This window comes from Notamacropus eugenii, chromosome 3 (genome assembly GCF_028372415.1).
Source record: "Notamacropus eugenii isolate mMacEug1 chromosome 3, mMacEug1.pri_v2, whole genome shotgun sequence".
Classification (NCBI taxonomy): Eukaryota; Metazoa; Chordata; class Mammalia; order Diprotodontia; family Macropodidae; genus Notamacropus; species Notamacropus eugenii.
The window spans coordinates 75,076,478-75,098,680 of NC_092874.1; the positions used below are offsets into that span (position 1 = coordinate 75,076,478).

The 22,203-nt window shown below is 35.7% G+C and overlaps 1 protein-coding gene across 5 annotated transcripts in view; it reads right to left on the reverse strand.

Annotated features, from left to right (window-relative positions):
* CUL2 (cullin 2) overlaps window positions 1–22,203 on the reverse strand; it is a 116,098-nt gene that overhangs the window by 41,239 nt on the left and 52,656 nt on the right. For all 5 annotated transcript variants that reach the window (XM_072651999.1, XM_072652000.1, XM_072651998.1 and 2 more), the window contains exons 7-8: window positions 4,334–4,430; window positions 4,118–4,228 (exon numbers count right to left, since the gene is read on the reverse strand). In XM_072651999.1, coding sequence (XP_072508100.1) covers window positions 4,118–4,228; window positions 4,334–4,430 — 208 coding nt within the window. The remainder of the gene's footprint in view (window positions 1–4,117; window positions 4,229–4,333; window positions 4,431–22,203) is intronic.

Here is a 22,203-nt window from a genome sequence, read left to right on the forward strand (position 1 = left end):
TCCTGACTCCAGGCCCAAGCTCCATCTGCTGGCCACCTAGCTGCTTATAAGCCTATACGAAGATTTTAATTTAGTAGGAGTGACAGAACATAAATAGCTTAGTTTCAAATATACATAATTTAGGAACGATACCAAAAGCCTTTGATAGGAGAAAGGAGGTATAATTGTGGAAGGTGGGGAATAAATAAAGGCATTTTGTATGAAAAGGTATTTGAACAGGGCTGTATAGAGTAGGTAGAATTTGAAATGGTAGATATTGAGATAAGATGGGAATTCCAGGTAGAAGGAAATGCATGAAAGGCAAATCGAGGAAGGATAAAGGTCAGATGTGTAGTATGAGTATATAAACAGGAATAATGGGATATTTGGAAGGGATTACAGCATTGAGGGACCATTCACATATTCATGCTACAGATAAGCCAAATTTATTTTAAGAAAAAAGATTCAACACAAGAAAATTCAACACAGAAAGGATGGAAACTCCTAAGAATGAAATTCTGAGGAAGAAACCAAAGCTGTAATAGTCACATAAAATGTTCTACTCACTAATACTTAGAGAAACGTATATTAAAACAACTCCGAAGTACCACCACTAAGATGAAAGAAAAGGAGAATGACAAATGCTAAAGGGTAGGAAAATAGGTACATTAATGCATTGTAGGTGGAGCTGTGAACTCATCAATCCATTCTGAAAAGCAATTTGGAACTATGTCCAAAGGGCTATCAAACTGTGCATACCCCTCTTACTTTATACTCCCAAAGAAATCAATGAAAAGGGTTCATAATTACAAATATATTTACACCAGCTTTTTTTGTGGTGGCAAAGAACTGAAAACTGAAAAAAACTGAAAAAAAAAATCCCTATTAGCTGGGAAAGGGCCAAACAAAGGTGCTATCTCAATGTGATGGAATACTATTGTGCCATAAGAAATGATGAAGAGGATGGTTTCAAAAAACCTGGGGAAAATTATATGAACTGATGCAGAGTGAAAAGAGGAGAACCAGTAGAACAATTTATAAAGTAACAGAAATACTGAAAAGATAATCAACTTTGAAAGACTTAGTAACTCAGACCAACATAGTGACCCATAGCAACTCCAAAGAACTCACTATGGAAAATATTATCTACCTCCAGAAAGAGAACTGATGGACACAGAGTGCAAACTGAAGCATATTTTTTCCTTTTTTTTTCTTACTTATTTTTTCCTTTTCAGAATATGGCTAATGCAGACATTTGTTCTGCAAGACTTCATATCTGTAATGGATTCTGCATTTCTTGCCTTCTCAATGGGTGGGGAAGGAAAAAGGTAAGGGAGAGAAGCTGGAAATGAAAATAAAACTGAATGGAAAAAATTAAATTCTGAAGATTTACAAACAATTTCAATGAACAAGAAAATAAGGTGTCTAAAAGAATATGATTGGCAAGGAATTTGCTGATGAATTTAGATAAAAAAACACATGCATAAGATTAAAATAAGGATAAATTACAGAGTATAACTAAAAAAGCATGGCAGAGTACTGTAAGAATATCAGGAGGATTAAAATTAACAAGGAGTTGAGACTGGGGAGGAATGTTAAGGACAATTAAAAATGCTTTTGTTATTTTCTTCTGCTTTTATTATATTAATGAAAAGAAAAGACTCAATGAAGGGTGAAGACTTCTACTCTATTTAACTGGACTGATGGCAATGGACCACAGAGAAAACCTGCACTAACAGGGAAGTAACACCTCACATAAGCAGGAAGACAGTAAGGGAGTGGTTAGCTGCTCTTGATGACTTCAAGTCCCAAATCTAGAACAATTACACCTCAGGGTACTGAAAGAGCCAGTGGTCATGAACACTGGAACAAAAACAGTGATCACAAAGAGTTATTAGCAGGGCTTCATCAAGAACAGGTAATGCAATATAAGACCTGGGAATAGTTGTACAAAATGCTGCAAAGTGAAATGAGGTGAAGCAAGAAACCACTCCGAAACACTTAAAAACTCTGATTAGTGCCATGACCAACCACAATTTCAGAGGAACTATGACAAAGCAGGCTACTCATCTCCTGACTGAGAGGTGATGGATTCAAGACATATGATAAGTCACTTTTAAAAAAGGACTACTGGAGCATTTTTTAAATGTTCAAAAGAGAACAGAAGAAAAACCAGAAAAACACAGACAAGCAAGATAGTTTTGAAAGTTACCTCTGGAATTTATTATTTAAAAAGAAAAGAAAGCTATATACAATAAGATTCATGGATACATGTATAAGCATCTTTTTCTGTTGCACTATGTATATAGAAATGCTTATTTGATTTGATTTGGAAGTTTGGAATAAATTAAAACAAAAAGAATAAGTCACACAGTGATGTAAACAACAAAACTGTATCTTTTCTTTCAATGAAGAGGTGGGGAACTATGGCCATGGAATGTGGGATACACTGTAAGATTTGGCCACCATGTGGGTTGGTTTTGTACAAATGTTTTCCTTCGGTGTATAAGGGGGATATAAAGGGATAGGATGATTGTAACATAAAAACAATGGCAACAAAAGAACTTTAAAAAACAAGAAGTAACAAATGGAGAATAAAACACATAGTATCACTTAGAAAAAAACAAATGGCAACTTAATTTTAAAAAAAAACCTGTCATGCCAGACTAATAGATTGGAGAAATTCAATAGATATAGTTTTAGCTAGATTTTAAGAAAGCCATTTGACCCAGTATCTCATATTATTCTTCTGGACAAATATGGGCACATGCCTGGACCTTGAGTTAAATGGGGATTTTAACACTGAAAAACATACCTACTCTAATCATATAGCTTATATGATCCTTAGTGGTTATGATATATATGACACTAACATGGAATATTTCTGGGTGCCTGAGGAAGAGGAAATATAAGAAAGTTGAAAACAGGTATGCAACAAGGTGGTAGAGGGGCATCTAAAACCAGCCCTGGCTACCTCTCAGAGGCCACACAGAAAACACCTCCCCCTTTGATGAAAATAGAGCCCAAAAAACAAGGGGAGGCTCAGAGCTTACATTTGCCCCATTGAACTGGCCTGAAACCTACAGTGACATGGTAAAAAGACAACAGTGCCACCAAGTGACTGATAAATGTGAAACACAAGGGACACGTAGGAAGGGCACTCTGAATATCTGGAAAGCAGAGGGAAAGGATGTTATAATGCATAACTAAAGTTCAAAAAGCAAAGAATGAGGAAACCAAATACAACTTTCACTAGCTTGGCAGTCCTGCCTATGCTACCACTTATGTTTCACTGAAACTCCTCTCACTAATGGGTAGCCCAAGGTTATCACAGCTCAACAGAGGTAAAGTGAAGACTTGAATTCAGCCAGGTCTCTGACTTTTAGTCTAGTGCTCACTTGACTTTGTCAAATGGCTACTTCTATGAAACTGTATAATTATGAGTCAGATTATATGGTCTTTCTTCAAACAAAACCCCAAATCCCTTTCCTGCATAAGGCATTATTTTATGCAACACTGAAATGTCCTTCTACAGAAGCTCAACAATATTAGTTAAAAACTCTACATACAGTCATTCCATTAGTATTATGAAATCTGTGAATGAACCACAATATTTATGCTATTACGAAAATTTACACGGAACCCTTACTGAGCAGGCACATTCTGAACAGCTCCGTATGAACAACTAAATAAGACTCTAATATTTAATAGCCATAGGTCTTCTCTTTTATCTCAGTGCTCCAAGAATTTACCGAAAATAAGATCTTGTTCTAGAAGGTAATACTATTTCCTCTTTCCCTTTATTTGTATTTAAAACAAAATACTCTTAGACTGTCTTGATTGCTACCAATAAGCATAAAGTTTTGTATTTGGTAAAGGATACGACTCTGGTATTTATGTAATTATTAACCAAATTATCAAAATTTGCCAATAAAGAATCAATACTAAAAAAAACAAAAAAAAATTTTTTCAGTAAAAAAATACTATTGGTAAGTCAGCACTATGTGATACTAATTCAAAGTCTAAGCATTTCTTCTGAAAAGTAAAACAAGAGGATAACTGAAGTTGTGGCATTTATAGTAGTAACTGACTTTATTACATAAGTGTATCTTCAATGGCACACACTTGGAATTCTTACCTTTTCCATATACTGGGAACAGTTTGATTCTTGTAACAAATTGGAAGCTTCTTGTTTATAATACTCCCCTGTTTCAGTCAGAAAAGACAACTCAAAAATTTCCTGATAAAACTAAATAGAATAAGGAAAAGAATATTAGCAAAAACAAGAACAAGGGTTTTTTTTTAAATTAAAGTTTTCATAATTTCTTTTAAAAAGGAATGAGTTGTCTTTTACCTTTAAGGGGAATTTTTTCTTATACTGTTCAACATGAACAAAGGAGTTAATAACCCCATGGATTACTTTTTGATTTGGGTCTTCCCCACAGCGATCACTAAAATAAGCAACAGCAAAAAAAAATATTCATGAGAACCCAAGTAACTTTAAAAAAAATACAACAAAGTCTGTGGTTTCCTGTGACACTTTTTAAATTCAATTAAGAAAATAAGCATCAAATACTCTGTGTGTCAGTGTTTGGCTTACAATTAAACCTTTCCATATAGAACACAGTTCCATTAACAGTAAGTTATTTAAACATATAATTTTACTAAAAATTATAAAGAATTACCAAGACAATTAATGACACAAGTAACAAGTTTGACCCATGTGAATGAACACTGCCAAGTAGCTAGAAGTTCAATAACTGTCAAGAATTTTTAAAATATTGTTGTCTAGTCACGTATAGTGTATTTGTCAACACAAATAAAGAAGGCTGAGTGCTTCCCCCTCAGGATCATACAATCGCAGATTTAGACTTGGAAGGAATTTTAGAGATCATCTAGTCCAATGCCCTAGCTTTACAGATAAGGTACTGAGGCCCAGGGATGCTTAAGTGACTTGCCCCTGGTCACACAAGTAAAAGGGGTGATATTCAAACTCAGGTCATTTGACTTCAAAAATCCACAGCTTTTTCCAGTGCACTAACATTCTCACACCAAAAGCTGGATTGTCAGAGGGTTGAACAGCATCACTCCTCAGGGTTGTGGCTGTATTCTCCACTATCACTGTCTTCATCATGGTTATTATTTTTCTTTCCAGAAGGCTGCAAGGGCTGCTTGCTACCTTGCCCTTCTCCATAGAGGCATAAGGGTAGAAATGCAAAGATATCTGTTTGTTCTTGTATTGTACAGGATGGTAAGAATTGCAATTAAATGTTTATAGTTCTTCATATTGGCAAAATATTATATAATCATTATACGTTCCTTCTGTGGAAATGGGAAGCAGAGACATTGAGTGATTTTCTCGGAGTCAAGAGCAATTTAGGGACATGACTGGACTCTACGTCAGGATTCTGTGACCCAGACCCTATGGGTCAGTTCATTTTGGTCAAGATAACATTAGTTGAAATCTACTTTATCTCTGCTGACATGTTTAACACCAGTCTGTCTGCTTTGTATTTTTCTCCTTTGAAGGACTGGTCATATCTTTATACTGTATGATTAAAGATCACATTACTTCAGTTCCCTAATAGAACTTCAATGAACTTTTGAAACATCATTAGCTATGTCAAATTGTCTTTTTAACCTTGTTTTTGGTACATTTAAACAAAATCTTCTGGGTTTTTTTATTTACTAGACTCTCAGAATATATCTACATATGTGAAATGAAGCAAAGCACTAAGAAAATTATCAATGCTTTATCTTTCTGCCCATTCCAAAAGCCAATTATGCTAACTACCAAAAAATGCCAACTAAAATATATCAATAACCATAAGCCTACTTTGTCAACACCACAGAAGCATTATAAGAGTAATCTAGACTACTATTAAAGACATTCTTGATTTAATTTCGATAAAATTTTATTCTGAAACTAAATTATTGTGGAAAATCTGAATCTAATACAAACTACATTTGCTATTTAGCATTAAAAAAGTGTCTACCTGCCGAAACAAACATAGGGACTATATGAACACAACTACAAAACACTTTTCACACAAATAAAGTCAGATCTAAGTAAGTGGAAAAACATCAGTTGTTCATGGGTAGGCTGAGCTAATATAATAAAAATGACAATTCTACCTAAATTAATTTATTTATTCAGTGCCATACCAATCAAACTACCAGGTAATTATTTTTTAGAACTAGAAAAAATATCAAAATACATCTGGAAGAACAAAAGGTCCAGAATATCAAGGGAACTAATGAAAAGAAATGCTAGGGAAGGTGGCCTACCCCTACTAGATCTCAAATTGGATCATAAAGCAGCAGTCATCAATACTACTTGGTACTGGCTAAGAAACAGAGGGGTAGACCAGTGGAATAGGTTAGGTACTCAAGACATAGTCATCTATGAACATAGCAATCTACTGTTTGATAAACCCAAGGACCCCAGCTTCTGGGAATAAGAACTCACTCTTTGACAAAAATTGCTGGGAAAACTGGATAACAGTGTGACAGAAACTGGGCATAGATCAATGCCAGACACCGTACACAAGAATAAAGTCCAAATGCACACATGACCTAGGTATAAAGATTGATACCATAAATAAATTAGGGGAGCAAGGAATAGCGTATTTGTCAGATTTATGGAGAATGGAGAAATTTTTGAGCAAACAAGAGATAGAGAACATTAAGAAATGCAAAATGGATAATTTTAATTACATGAAATTGAGAAGTTTATGCACAAACAAACCCAAGATTAGGAGGGAAGCAGAAAAATGGCAAAGAATTTTGCAACTAGTGTCTGTGATAAAGGCATCATTTCTAAAACATATAGAGAACTGAGTCCAATGTACAAGAATACAAGTCATTCTCCAATTGATAAATAGTCAAAGGATATGGACAGACAGTTTTGAGAGGAAGAAATTAAAGTTATCTATAGTCATATGAAAAAATATACTAAATCACTATTGATGAGAGAGATGCAAATCAAAACAACTCTGAGGTACCACATCACACCTATCAGATTGGCTAACATGACAAAACAAGAAGATGATAAACATTGGAGAAGATGTGGGAGAGTTGGAACACTAATTCATTGTTGGTGGAGCTGTGAGCTGATCCAACCATTCTGGAGAGCAATTTGGAACTATGCCCAAAGGGCTACAAAAATGTGCATACCCTTTGACCCAGCAGTACCATTTCTGGGACTCTATCACAAAGAGATCATAAAAATGGGAAAGGGTCCCACATGTACAAAAATATGTATAGCACTTCTCTGTGTGGTGGCCCAAAACTGAAACCCAAGGGGATGCCCATCAATTGGGGAATGGCTGAACAAGTTGTGGTATATGAATGTAATGCAGTACTATTGTGCTTATAAAAAATGATGAACAGGAAGACCTCAGAGAGGCCTGGAAAGACTTATAGGAACTGATGCTGAGTGAAAGGAGTAGAACCAGAAGAATTGTGTACACAGTAACAACCAGAGTGTGTGAGGAATTTTTCTGGGAGACTTAAAACTTCATTGCAATGCAAGGACTTAAAAAATTTCCAATGGACTCTTGAAGCAAAACGCCTTCCACATCCAGAGAAAGAACTACGGAACTGGATCACAGATAGAAACAGACCATTTTGTTTTGTATTACATTTTGTTTTATTTTATGGTTTCTCCCATTCATTTTAATTCTTCTATTCAACATGTATTTAATAGGAATGTATGTGTAAAACCTGTATAAGATTGTATGCCATCTCAGGGAGGAAGTAGAGAGGCACGGGGGAAGAGGCTGGGGAAAAAAATCTAAGATATATGGAAGTGATTGTTAAACACTGAAAACAAATGAAATAATTTAATTTTTTAAAAAAATTATTAGTTGTATGACCATAGCAAGTTACTTGACCTCTGCTTACTTCAATTAACCACTCTGTAAAGAGGATAAAAACAGTACCGAACTCTAAGGGTTGTTGTGAGGATCAAAATGGTACAATGGCTGTGAAGTGCTTTACACAATGTCAAGCACATGATAAGCACTATGTAAATGCTGCCTGTTATTTCTTTAATTGAATGTAAGTGCTCCATACTGGATAACTCTATATCAGGTTTTAGATGTGATTGGTATAAAATGCCAAAGGTGATATGAAAAAATGAATGATTTTCTATGTAAGATAATTTGGAAATTCATTTGGCTGAACTGTCATCTAATAATAAGTTGTTTCATGTTTTAAATACATGATTCTGTGTACATTATTATTATGTTTCTAAAAATCTTTCTTACATTGTGAAACCTGAAACACCATTGTATCATAAATGCTATTAAGAGAAATAACTTGCTTTAATCTGCATGCTATTAGATTATGAACTGAGCTTTTAAAAGTGACAAAAACAGATATCTGAAAACTATTAATATTCAATGGAGCATATTTTAATTTACTCTTCTGGGGAAAAATTACATAGACCCTTTAAAATATCCTTATCTTTGAGGTCCTGAGACTTTGTAGGATCATAAGATCTTATCAGCCCTGCTAAGCACGTTGTAAAATTCTTAAGTACTGAAGTTTGAGAAACTAGGCCTAAGAAAACAGGATCCCTCCTCCTATTTCTCAAAAGGTGTGTATGTGTGTGTGTGTGGGGGGGGGGGGTGTTAATAAGTTTACTACAATGAAGAGTGAGTTTTTATCTAGAAATACTTGGAAGAGACAATACAGGTTGGAGGCATACATTAGCCAGCTTTGAATCCCCACTATATATATTCACTATAAGTATTGGAACAAGGGAGAAATAATAATAGTATAAGAATAATTTCAACTAGTAAGGCCTATGTGTGTTTATTTTTAATAGTAACTACAACTTGTGAACGTCAGAGATGTCACTGCCCTAAGCTGCGATTAGTAAAACCTTGCTATTTGAGATAACTATTGAGATTATAATTTGATGCTGCTTTGAGTATGGATTACAGGGATGGTTGTCTCAACTGTTGTGAAGTCAACAGTCTGCCATTCAAAGAGAAAATGGCATGTGCTGCAGGCTGAGAACTGTTACAGGTGGGTCCCCATCCCTGGCAAAAGAGAAGGGGATGACTTTGGCATGGCCTAAGTTAAGATTTTCTTGACTCAGTTTCCCCAGGATGCTATTTCCTTCTGAACAGAAAATTTTTCCACCTGGTTAATTCTGAGCCTGACTATGTACTCTGTGAAAAACGTGAAGCTATGTTACTTGACTGGCTATTAAATATGGTTCATGCCTGCAATCAGAGCTAAGTGAGTTTTTCCCCTGTTATGGTATATGTCAGGTCAATCTGTGCCCTTGAGGGAACAGTCTTTACATTGTTGTTCAAAAAAACTCAATTAATAGATTAATATTGAAAGATTTGAGTCATCTGTGATATTATGATAGAGGGATAATATACTCCTAAAGGGGGAAGTGAACAAAGCAATGAGATATAAAGGTTTTTTCATTAAACTGAACAGCAAATTTTGAGAACTTAATAGAATTAGACTGTTTTCTCTAAGAACTAGAATATATACATATGTATATTGAAAAGATTAAGATTGATCCTGTATCATTTTCTTATTGATCCTATTTTTAAGTCACTGGTTTTTATCCTGTAATTGCTTATCCATAGCTCTTTGTCTCCGAACTTAGTTCAGAATTCAGCTGGCCTATAATAGGTTAAGTTTAAAACTCTAGCTCTCCCGCCTCAAAGGAATTTAACTGACCATGGGAAATGTGTGCAAATGCAAGGGAGTCAGGCCTGATATCTTTATGCCACCAAGCTATCCTTCAAAGATGTCTGGTTTGCTGTACAAATCTCTAGCCCATTATCTTGCACCTGAACTCAGACAATGAGCACTTCTTAGTCTCATGAGAGGAGGAGGGGTGGTGGTTCTTGTTAGCCCTCATCGCCAAACTTCCAACCAGTCATGTTGTACCCTGTGCCTCAGCACTGTAACCAGTTATGTTGCCTTCAATCTCATGATGTTATCTACCCTGTTCAGTTCTTTGTTCTCTCCTCCCTAAAACTTATAAAGGAGAACTGTTCTTTTGCTTGGGGCCTTGGCATAAATGGAGGCAAGCCACTGACCTTTTATTGACAAGCAGCATTTCTCTATCAATAAATGTTATCTTGGTTGGAAAATGGCCTAAGTTTACTCTTTTGTTCAAATTCAGTCATGACAATATGATTGGTTTCCAAATGTTTCTCATGGGAAATTCAAGTTCTGAGTATGTTTTAGAAACAAGTTTTCAAAAGTAGATAAAGCATTTTACAAATAAAATTGCATTGATAATTGTAAAGAATGACTGCACATGTATAACCTATGTCAGATTGTTTGCCTTCTCAGTGAGGAGGGGAGAGGAGGGAGAAGAGAGGGAGAGAATTAGGAGTACAAAATTAGAAAAGATGTTAAAATTGTTTTTACATGTAATTGGGGAAAAATAAAACATTACATTTTTAAAAAAGAAAACTGCAAAAAAAGTAAAATTGTATATAAGTCCAACCCTCAAGAATTTTTTTTTGAAGCTTTTTATATCAGGTACAGGGTTGAGATAAAGAAACAAGAGGTATACAAAAACTGAAATTCTCCAAAGTTTCAGGTTTGGAAAATGAAATTTAGGAAGCTATACTAAATTGTATTAAGTCTTATTACTGGTAGATTTTAGCAGAATTATTTAGAAATCTCTATAAGCAACTTGGAATCAGAGAAGCACAGCCCCCATCAGAGTTGTCCTGAGAATGAAGCCTATTCCAGAATGTTCAAGAGAAGATTTTTCAAGGGCTAGGAGACTACGTGGGACATCTGAGCAACAAAATGTGCTGATTAAATGAACACTGGAAGTACCTTACTAGGATACAAGGAGACTTGATATGATTTAATATCAATGATTACCATTGTATTGCTTTGCCCTTTCGTTTCACGGTGTTTATGTTTGCTAAGTTTTCTTGGCTACCTTGGTAATATGATCAGAATCAGTCCAAGTAATCAGTCTAAGTAGTTTGATCTGTAGCCTAAATGTATTAAACAAGGTTTGTCTCTTTAGGTAATATCATCATGACTGTTCTTAGACTTTTTATTAGCTATTGTACTAAGCTATGAGAGAGGATGCTACTCAGGGACCTTTTCTTGGCATATAATATTGATAGTGAGCATAAGCATAGTAAAAGTTTTATAAGTTTGGCTTACAAATAAGTGATTCATGGCGGGGGGGAGTGGGCATAATCAAAGGGAGAAGGGATTAAGAGAATTATATGAACCAACTGATTCCATCTTGTAAAACTGACTCCACTTTGAAATTTAAGTTTCATTTTCTTATAAATTCCATCTGCTCGCTAATCCTGGAAATTGAGTTACATCCTGTTTCATATCCAGGAAAGTCTACCTGTTCATTCATTCCTCTCCCAACTCAGAAAGTCCCTAATCTTTACTCCAATTATAAATCAGATTACTTAATTTTGTATTCTGGTTTGTATCTTGTTAATTGTTTTCTTTTAATGCATAAAGCTCTGTCTCCCTTGTATTCAGGGTCTAATGCCAGCTGAGAGGCCTGGTCCCAATCTTTTATGCACTTGCTTAATAAATAGATATGCTCAGAAACTTGAACCTTTGTTTCCTTATTTCAGATTTTGCCCATCACGCATATGGATTATGAATCAGTAACCTGTAAATTTTTATGATATATGATGTTGCAAAATTACTACATTATGAAACCTACAGTTTAAAAGTTTATACTTACGTATTTGAAGTTATATAAAAAAAGAACTTCTGGTCTACTTTTATTTGAGTTAGAAAAACATACTAAATTGAGAATTCTTTTGACTATAGAAGACTGATGATAAACGATATGTCCTCCTCTGTGCAGACTCTAGGAATTAAATGAAGTATATGCTGTTGGATAATGTAAAGGTATTGGTTTGTTTGCCTAACCCTACTTCTTTGGAACAAGGATGAGTTCTCTTAGTGGAATATCATAAGAAAAGTGGCATCAATGGGGAAAAAAGCAAAGTCAAACACATGCAATTTTTAAAAAATTTAAGTCTGTAGTCATCTATAACATTTTCACAATGACCACAGCATTTCTAAGCTGTAGCATTTCATACCTTTGCTAAGTATGTACTAAATTTTATGAATTTAGAGCAGTGCTTTCAGGGCTTACGCTATTAATCTACTGCAGATAAGTTGAACTTATATTAAAAAATAGAAATATTCTTATCTATACTACCATACTTTTCTCTTTTACTAACAGTGCTTCTCATTCTTTTATTTAGCATTTATCCTAATAGAACTTTTGATTTAATCCAGAAGTATCTAAGCATTTATTGAGTATCTCTTATGAGTCCAGTATTATATTCCAATCATTTGGAGCTACTGAATCTTGTACTGTGAATACAGATTCACTTCCTTTTTCTATGATTCAGCTTCCAATTTACTGATGAAGTCTTCTCATTCAACTGGGCATTTGCCAAAACTTCAAATTTTAGAGTTCAGAAAAAAAAGAGTTTGCTCAATCCATACTACTTTTTAAGCAGCAAGTACAGAATATTTGTTAAGAGAACTTAGGAATCATCTATATATTTGAAATGCTAGTGATAGCTGGCCTACAACTGTGCAAATTTGCAATGAAATTTATTTCAATTATTTGCAATGAAATTAGAAATTTGCAATTTCTAAACTTAGCTAATACAGCTCTAAGAAATCTGAAAACCTTGACTTTATAGTTACATTTAGGGCAAGAGGTTGGACAATGGTTCCCTATTGTGAAAGAAGCGATTCTCTACTAATATAGAAACAGATATAGGCATAGAAAATGTCTTTTTTCATAAAAGTCATTTATGATCAAAGTACAAAGTTAAATAGCATCTGATAATAAAACCAGAAATTAAGCTTTATATACCAATGAATTCTCAGGTTCAAACAACCATGCAAGAGCAACCAAGAGTTAACAGTATTTCAGAATAAAATTTCAGAAGAAATTTAATTAAGAAAAAAAAATCTGTTGGATTATTTGTTTTAAGAAATTCCTCCCTTTAACTGGATTGCAAATTCATAAGGGATGTTATAGTTTAGTTAGAGCATGTAGATCCAGGACTCCGAATGTATGTAAAAGTTGTGAGACAGTAAAGGTTGAAAACTTTTAAAAATATTTAATAATTTAAAAAATATTTAATGCTTCTAAAGAAGGAAAAAACAAAAAATAATACCCTTTGCCTTTCCACAGGATTCTCAAGACATTTTTAGCACAGATATGATGTTCTGTATTTCAAGTGTGGAATTTTCCAAAGTCAGTGCAAATAGAATCCAACTCCCTGCTTCACCACTCCAACAAAGATGAATGTTATTGCTTTTTCTTGTTACTGTTCATGACAAATACTTTCCATTCTTTCCTTTGTGAGCATATGTTTTAAAATATTTTCTCCTGACAGTTTAAAAATCAATAAACCCAAGGATCTTTTTAAAAAGCAAATTCTGGAAAGACTAAAATTATCTCTTCATATAGAATTTTTAAAAGATGGATTTTACACTGTACCCTAATGCATAAAAGCTGGGGGTTGTATTCATTTAAATAGGGAGACTTTAAGGGAATCCCACAAAGGATGAAAGATAAAAAGACTCCTCTTCTCTTGGCTCCATCTGTTCAAGGAGGAAAAGACTCAGTTACAAGTGTGAGACAGACAGACGTTTCTTATCTGGAGACAAAATTGGACATTAGGATACAATACCCTCCTTTTCTCAGGAGAATGGTGGAAATTTTATTTTCAAAAGAGATAATTTTCAGAACAAATGAGCCTGTAAATAATTCTGGTCTCCTCTATGAGTTTCTCAAGAAATAAATATCAATCCAGGAATAAGATAATATAGTTCTTGGGACCCCATCTTTACAAAATGTTACTAGTGAACTGTGATGCAAGAACACTGCAACTCTAGTTGAATTTAAAAGTTAGCAGCTTACTGAGTCTACTATTTCATTGTCTATTCCTACTGCTTGGCTAATGCCCCAACTCAGGTTGTGATGGCTTAAGCAAGAACAGAAAAGAAGTAATTTCTTTTTAGTTGATATAGCTAAAAATAAGTAGGCCATCACACAGAAAGGAGGTAATTTTGTCTGCCAGTTTTTAAAAATGGTTGGATAGCCTTTAGGCCAAGAGCTTAAATGGATTAAAATTATTATTTAATATTAAAAATCAAATGGTCAGGGCCCCAGACAACTGCTGCATGTTTCCCAGTTTGAAGGTCTTAGCTTATTTTCTGAGAGATAACCAGGTGGTTTTGCTGCAACAGTTTATCAGTTCTTGGCATCATACTTTCTTTTTGACCGCATATTCCTTTATATATTGGTATGACTAATCCTGTTTAATTGTGGGCTTGAATAATGTTAATAGCTAATATTATATTGACATGCCCCAGGTCTCACAGTTAGGAAGTGTCTGAGACCAGATCTGACCTCAGGTCTTCCTAACTTCAGGTCCAGTGCTCTATTCTGTACCACTCAGCTGACCCTAATGATTCTTGAAATTCTTGAGCTCTCCACTACAGTTGACACAATGTCTTTAACAGTCACTGAAGTGTATTCTTTAAGAACTACAACTTTTCCATGTTACCATGGAAGTAATACACATTCTCAGAAACCACAGAAATTAAAAACATAAGAAAAGACAGCAATGAAATATGTTTATATTGCATGAAATCCAACCCTCAAATGACAGAAAACTAGCTAAAGGTGGAGAATTCAGCTTAATTCAATTTCATATGGTCAAGATCAGACATTCTGTGTCAGCCTAGTGTCAGTAGCAGCACACAATCACTGCTGTCACAAAATGAAGAAATTCTGAAATTACTGCTTGACCCAAGTAATTCACATACCACTGTAAAGTGTGTGAAGGAAAGCAATGTATAAGACTAGACAGAAAAGACAGAACCAAGTTGTGAAACATACCAAATTAGTTTGTATTTTATCTATAGGTCATAAATATGTATATTTCCTACAGGAAATATGATGCCACTGAAGATTCTTGAGCAGATGAGTGACATAATCACTCACACCTGTGCCTTTGGAAGATTATTTTTACAGCTGTATGGAGGATAAACAGGAGGGACACTGGAAGCAGGGAGACCAATTAGAACATAATTGCAACAGTCTAGATGAGAAGGAATGAGGGCCTGAATTACAGTGATGATTTTATGAATGGAAAGAAATGGAAAGGATAAATAGATATTATGAAAATAAAATCAAAAAAGAATTGACAGGAATATAAGCAGTGAGGGAAAGGGAAAAGTCAAGGCTGACTCCAAGACTATGAAACTAAGTGACTGGAAAGATGATGTTGTAACCAAGAAACATAGAGAAGTTTGGAAAAAAGCTGGGTTAGGTAACAATCCAAAAAAAAATGTCATGAGGATTACAGGCTTAATCACAAAATATAATGACTCTGCTCTTTCTATTCTTTTAAGTACAGAACTGAACAAAAGCTGCCAGATCATTTTTTGTCAATGTCCCATTCCTGTGAGAAGCCAAGTAGACTCTGATCTGAAGTCCTGTTTTTAACTACTAAGAATATGTTTCTCCTATAAAGTCTGTACAATAAGAAATAGAGTTCTATAAGCTTTCTGAACTAATTCTTAGAGTAGCAAGAGAGATACCTGAGTATTTTTTGGCTTACAGGGAAATGATTATTTGTATGAGATCCCTAAGGTCTCAGGATATACTAGCAGGGGTGGGGAACCTGCAGTCTCAAGAGCACATGTGGCCTTCTACGTCTTTAACTGCAGCCCTTTGACTGAATCCAAATATCACAGAACAAATCCCCTTATTAAAACTTGGACTCAGTCAAAAGGCCACACCTTAGGACCCAGAAGGCCACATGTAGCCTTGACACTGCATATTCCCCACCCCTGAAGGTATGTCTGGTAATATATGTTTAACAGGCATAATAATACTTGGCCTAATTCATAGTTTGTAAGGGCCAAATGAATTATATTTAAAAGGCTTTGAAAACTATGACGTGCACAGATCAGTAATAAAATAAAGTGAAAAAGTACTGAACAAAAGACAAGAACTGGGCAGCTTTGTCACTAACAATTTGTGTACTCAGGCACAAATAGTGGGCAAGTTCCTTCTCCTCTTTGGTCTCCCTTTCTTTATCCATAAAATGAGGGAATTGGACTTATTTCTAAGAGTCTTACCATCTCTAACTATGAAAGTCATTTCACCTCCCAAGGCTTCCTTTTTTCCCTCATTTGAAAAGTGAAATTATGTGCTTTGCAAATAGTAAGCTTAATAATGTTTTATTCATTCATTCTAGATGAGCATTTATTAAATTGCTCCCTGGGGTCTTTGAGTGACATGAACTGGAGTTCTGTGAGAAAATGTTTATAATTGTGTTAATTTCCCCTCGAAAATACTAAAAGTGAAATTATGTATCAAAGATACTTCACAAAATTTTTCACTCTGAAAATACATTTAATTTCTTAGCTCTTCTAACATTGGTCTAATTTGACTTATTCTGGAGGTACCCCCACCTCCCTTCCCTTTCTTCTATCCTAGCATCTCCAGATTCTATTCAATATTTTCCAAACCCAACAGTGCTTTATGGTCAAATGAGCTTGACAAAACCTAGATTAGATGATCTTTGATGACTCTTTGAACTTCAAAGTTCTATGATACATATGAAAAAATTATTTTAGTCATTAATTATAGCAAAAGTGCAAACTAAAAGAATTCTGAAGTTTTACCTCATACAAGCAAATTGGCAGAAATGGCACTATGTTACTCTGAACAATCATAACAGTGCACAGGCTCTTTAGATAATCCTCTATTGTATGTATTTCATTGTTCCTCTCTCAAAACTGTATTCTGGATGACTTTTCACAAATGTTTTTGTAGATCAAGTTTGAAATTTTAAATGTATTTTTCTCATAAGGTTATAATATTTCTACTAAACCACCATAATGATTCCCCGCAGAATATTCTACAAGAATGTATTATTTATGATGAAGTTTAAAAATATGCAATGAAAAAATTCTGGAAAATACTATTATTACAGTTAATTACACAAAACAAAAAAGCATAACATTTAATAAGAAATGAGAGTTTTAATATAATATTTTATTAAGGATGTCTGCAAGTAAATTCAACTCAACAAAGGATAATTAATAAACGTAGGATGCACTAAAAAATGAAAAAAAATTCCTACCCTTAAGGAGCTTATAGTTTACTAGGAGGAAACACTATGTGCACCGATAAGCAACAGAGGATCACAAGATAATAGATCTAGAGCAGGAAAGGACCTTAAAAGACATCTCTTTCATTCTCCTAATTTCAGAGACGAGAACAGTGAGGTACATGAAGTTAAGTATCTTGCCTATAATCATATGGGTAGTAAGCAAAGAGACCAGATTTTAATCTAAGCCTTCTGACTACAAGAAACAGAGTAAAGGAGTGAAACAGGGTAGCACACTGAAAAAAGCTCTTACTTTAGAATCAGAGGAACTTCGTCCAAACCATGCCTCTCACACTTACTATCTATTTTACCAAGGGTAAGTCACTTAACTTTCATCATTTCCCTCAAGTATAAATTAAAGGACAGACTAGATGTTTTCTTTGAGATCTGAAATCTCTCCATCCTTTAATACTCACTTTCCCAGGCTATCATTCTGGTCTTACCTGATTTTCCTCCCTTACCAATCTCTTCCCTAGAGTTAACCAGTTCAACATCCTCTATTTGTGAAACCCTGCTTCCCTGCCCAATGTTTTGCCTAACCTCAGTTTCAGACTATTCCCATCATATGCTCCTTCTGCACATAATTTCACTTTACAAATGAGAGGAAATAGAAGCCTAGAGAGATGAAATTACTATACATGTCAGAGATCATCAAGACCCATAAATAACACATCTCATGGTGCTGGAGGAGCAGAAGGAAATTACACAACTGAGCCAAATGGGTACACTAAAAAGCTACATTATCCAATCTCAACTGAGGCCTCACCTCAGCAAAACAATCCTTTTCCTTCATCTCTGGATTGTCCATCCCAAATATTCTCCTTATGAAAACATCTATGTGCTTTCATCTATATGCCTTCCCCTCCAGCTAAGGACCATACTTCATATTTTACTGAAAAAAAAAAAAGATTCTTTTCCATGAGCTCCCTCTTTTCCCCTCTACATCACAAAACTCTAACATTAGTCATCATTCTCTCCTCTTTTACTCTAGTCTGCGATGAAGTAGCATTTCTCCAAGGGAGTCACTTCTACACGTAACCCTTGATGCCATCCCCTCCCTCTTCCCTGTCACAATGTGCCCACAACTGTTCATTCTCTCATCTTCAACCTCTCCCATCTACTGGCTCCTTTCCTGCTGCCTACAAGCACACTCAATTCTTCTCTATCCATAAAAAATCCCTTACTTACCATGTATCATCCTATATCTCTTTTCCCTTTCACACCTAAACTACCTAGAAAAAGCTGTCTATATTCAATCACATTCTCTTCTCCTCTCATTTATTCCTCTATACTTTGCAATGTGGATGCAAATATACTCACTCAACTGAAACTGAACTCTTCAAATCTTGGCTTCTTGATTGCCCATCAAACCTGATGGCTTTTTCTTAATCCTTCCTCACTTCTCTGTGGTGTTTAACACTGATGACCTACATGCTATTTATCCTAGATAAACTCTCCTCTCTGGGTTTTTGTGGCATTACTCTCTCCTGGTTCTCCTCTCCTACTCTTCTGGCTACTCATTTTCATTCTCACTACTCGTTAATTTTCCACATCATGGCCCCTAAAGATGAGAAAAGGCTCTTTCCTGGACTACTCTGTCTCTACACACTCTCACTTGGTGACTTCATCAGCTCACATGGGTATAATTATCATCTGTATGAAGATGACTTCAAATTCTGTATACCAATCACTGCTCTCCCTTGAATTCAGATCTTGCTTCTCCAACTACTTATTGGACAGATCAAAAGTAATATTATATCTAGTTTCTACTGCATGGATTTCTACTTATTGATTCTACAATGTAATTGATTTCATGCTGTGTTGATTTTATAACTGAGTCTGCATCTGCCTAAATCTATATCTTTGAGTTGAGTTCAGGAATTATTAGCTTTATGTTAGTTTAAAAGAAAAGCTGTTTTGTCTCACCTGAGATAACTTCCTGGATATCTGTTTAAGCCTCAAAATTACCATTCCCAAAAGATATATCATCTGTCCTTTCCAGTTTCTGTGTAATTGAGGGAATTTTAAATCTCTTCCAAGAAGACAGTAAGTCTATTAGTTGTGACTCCCTAGCAAGGACTACAAGATTCAGGTGGGTTCCATAAAACAATGAACATTCTTTAATTGTTGGGGGGGGGGGGGAGGCACAATTAACCTCACCTAGATGCCAGCCCACCTTTCTCAGTATAACCAATTCTAATATTACTGCTCCAACCCTACAACCTATCACCTTTTCTCCATGCCTACCAAGACCTGTTCTTTGTTGTGTCACCATAAAGAGGGTTCCCTCCTTCTCTTGGACTTTCTGGCTTTGCTGAGGCTGGCAGTCTGATCTGCTTTAACAGTTATGGGTATCACTGTTAATAAATTGATCTTGCCTGGAATCTGTACCTCAGTCTATCTTTATTAAATTTACTCAAGACAGTTTGGAGTCCCACCAAGACTGGAAGAGGGAGTCTAGTTCCCTAGACATGCTAAAGAAACCCCTCTATTTCCTTTTGGGTCCTAATGGAACTTTCTGCCTGAAGGGAGGGTTTCTTCTAGGGGGTTGCAGTTGAGACCTGCCTCTTCCCTCCAATCCAAATCTTCTCTGAGTTAGAAGATAAGCATATCATTGGGAATGATTTTGGCTGGGCCTGTTATTTTGTGTTCAGTGTCGTAATTTGGAAATAATTGGCAATAGAAAGCCTGGGTAAATCCCTTGAAGGAATTTCCCCCCTTTCAATGAAGACCTCCAATCAAGGCTGAGTACACACCATATGGACACTCTTCAGAGCCTAAAGAACCAAGGAAATCCCTATCTTCCTAGATGGAGAGGAGGCATAGGGTGCCCACAGTGATGCTCTTCAGAGCCTGGAGAGCTGATGGAGTTGTCTTCCTAGTCAGATGGAGGATAACTAAAACATAAAACAAATTAATTTAATTCCCACTATTGGCCTGAAAAGGTGTTTGGGTTTTTTTTTCCCTTATAATGTGCACACAGATTCTCCTTGGGGCTTCATTACTATGTTTCTGTTTAAATCAAACAGTTTTCTTCCCACAGCCTGACCACTCTTGGAAGTGCTGTGTAATGTGGTCTCTGGAGATACTTAGTGACTAAACTGGGAATAGCAACATGCCTGTCTTTTGTTTTTTGCTTCCTTTTTTGGTGAGTTTTGTCCCTGGCATTTGGTATTTTCTATATGACAATATCCTTTTAAGAGACACTCTCCAGGTTTTACCCTAACACTGTCTTCTACTGGCTCATAAGCTGGGTCCCCAGATAAAAGGACTTGAACCTATGGCAGCCACACCTATGCTTTGTGAGTATGGCACTGTGAACCCAGACATAGAAAGCAAGGGTCAATAGGGGAAACCTGCACCCTCCCAGGAGGAATTCACTTGTATCAGAAGTACCAACATTTCTGAATAACCCACAGGTTTTTCCCTTAGTCATTAATGGACTAGTCACTCTGGTGCAAAAACCCAAACAAACCCAAAACAAAAAAAACAAAACAAAAAAACTGACCTCCAGTTTGAATGCTATGAACCATCAGAGAGACTCTTAAGAGGGATTCCTGAACCCTTATTAAGATCTACAAATTGAGATCCAGGTCTGTGACTAGACATTCAGCTAAATCATGTGGCCCCTTGAAAGGATGCCTGAAAAATGATTAAAACCTTAGACAGGCATTCTTGAAAACTGCATCTCTATTAACCACCCAAGTATCTTCATTGGAAACTGGAGTGGTAAAAAATCTTTTTAATTTCTCCAAACATAAGAAGCACCTTACTTGACAAGGAGAAGTAAAATTTAGTACTTAAGGAAGAAGCAGAGACTTCTACTGAAACTTCAAACTATCACCAGTGAGGAAACCTCACATTCATTGTCTTAACTGAGACTTGGAGGGACACTCCATAAAGGTTCATTGGCTCAGCATTTGTTTATCTGTGTCTCACAAACTTTTCTGGGATCACAGTTAAGAATACAAATATAAATATATATGTATGCGTGTGTATACACACACACACCACACACACACACATATATATATTATGTATATGTATATATGTGTATATATCTACATTTACAGAGGAAGGGAATAATAAAAATTGTGTGCCAAAAGGAATTCCCTGAGAACTCCTTAAAGTATTGCATGAAGGGGAGCTTTCAACTGATGCAGGAATGACTAAAAAACAAGGAATTAGATTTTGCGACACCTGGTTTAAAATGTAGAAAAATTCAGTTGATGAATTATTTTGGGCCCAGTTTGGTACCTTTGATTATCATAAACTTAAAGAGTTAAGGTCAGTCAAATAAAAAACCAAAGCATCCATAATACTGGTATTCGTGGAGCAAATTAACGGATCTTTTAAATTTAAGTCACCTGACAGCATCTGCCCCAATACCCTGAGATGTCGTCTTCTTCTCCAACCCCCTTCCCTCCATCTCTTCCTTGTTTTATCTCCTACCTGTCCCACGTCTTTACCCTCTCTTACCCCTTTGTCCTCACCCAGACTTTATGCCCTGCCTTAACCCCTTCTTCTTTGATTCCTTTGTCCCTTCCTGATTCTTTGCTCTTATTCTCAAATCTCTGCCCTGCCTTGACAGTTTCTCCTCGCTTCTATTCCCTCTGCTCTGCTGCAACCCCTCTTTCTATTTCTGCACTTTCTCTGCCAGCTGCAGCTCCTTCTTTACCACCTCCTTCCCCTCTTTTGCTTTCTGTATTTCCATCGTATTCTCCCATCTGAACTGGAAGCTTGGGTTCTTCCAAAGAATGAGGAAGTCTACACTTTCCCTCTTCAAGAAAGCATTACTTATGACCACAGGAACAACATAGTTCTTTTAAGAAGACATAAGCCATTTAGACCCTCCAACCTCTCCACTTGGACAAGAACCATTTCCAAGATGTGATAAGGACCTGGGAGTAGTTATAGATTTTTTTCAGATGGAGAGATGTAACTGATTTAATGGTAACCCTATTCCCCCTGGGAGAAAAAATAAGCCATCATAGAAGCAATAAAGAGACTGGCTCCG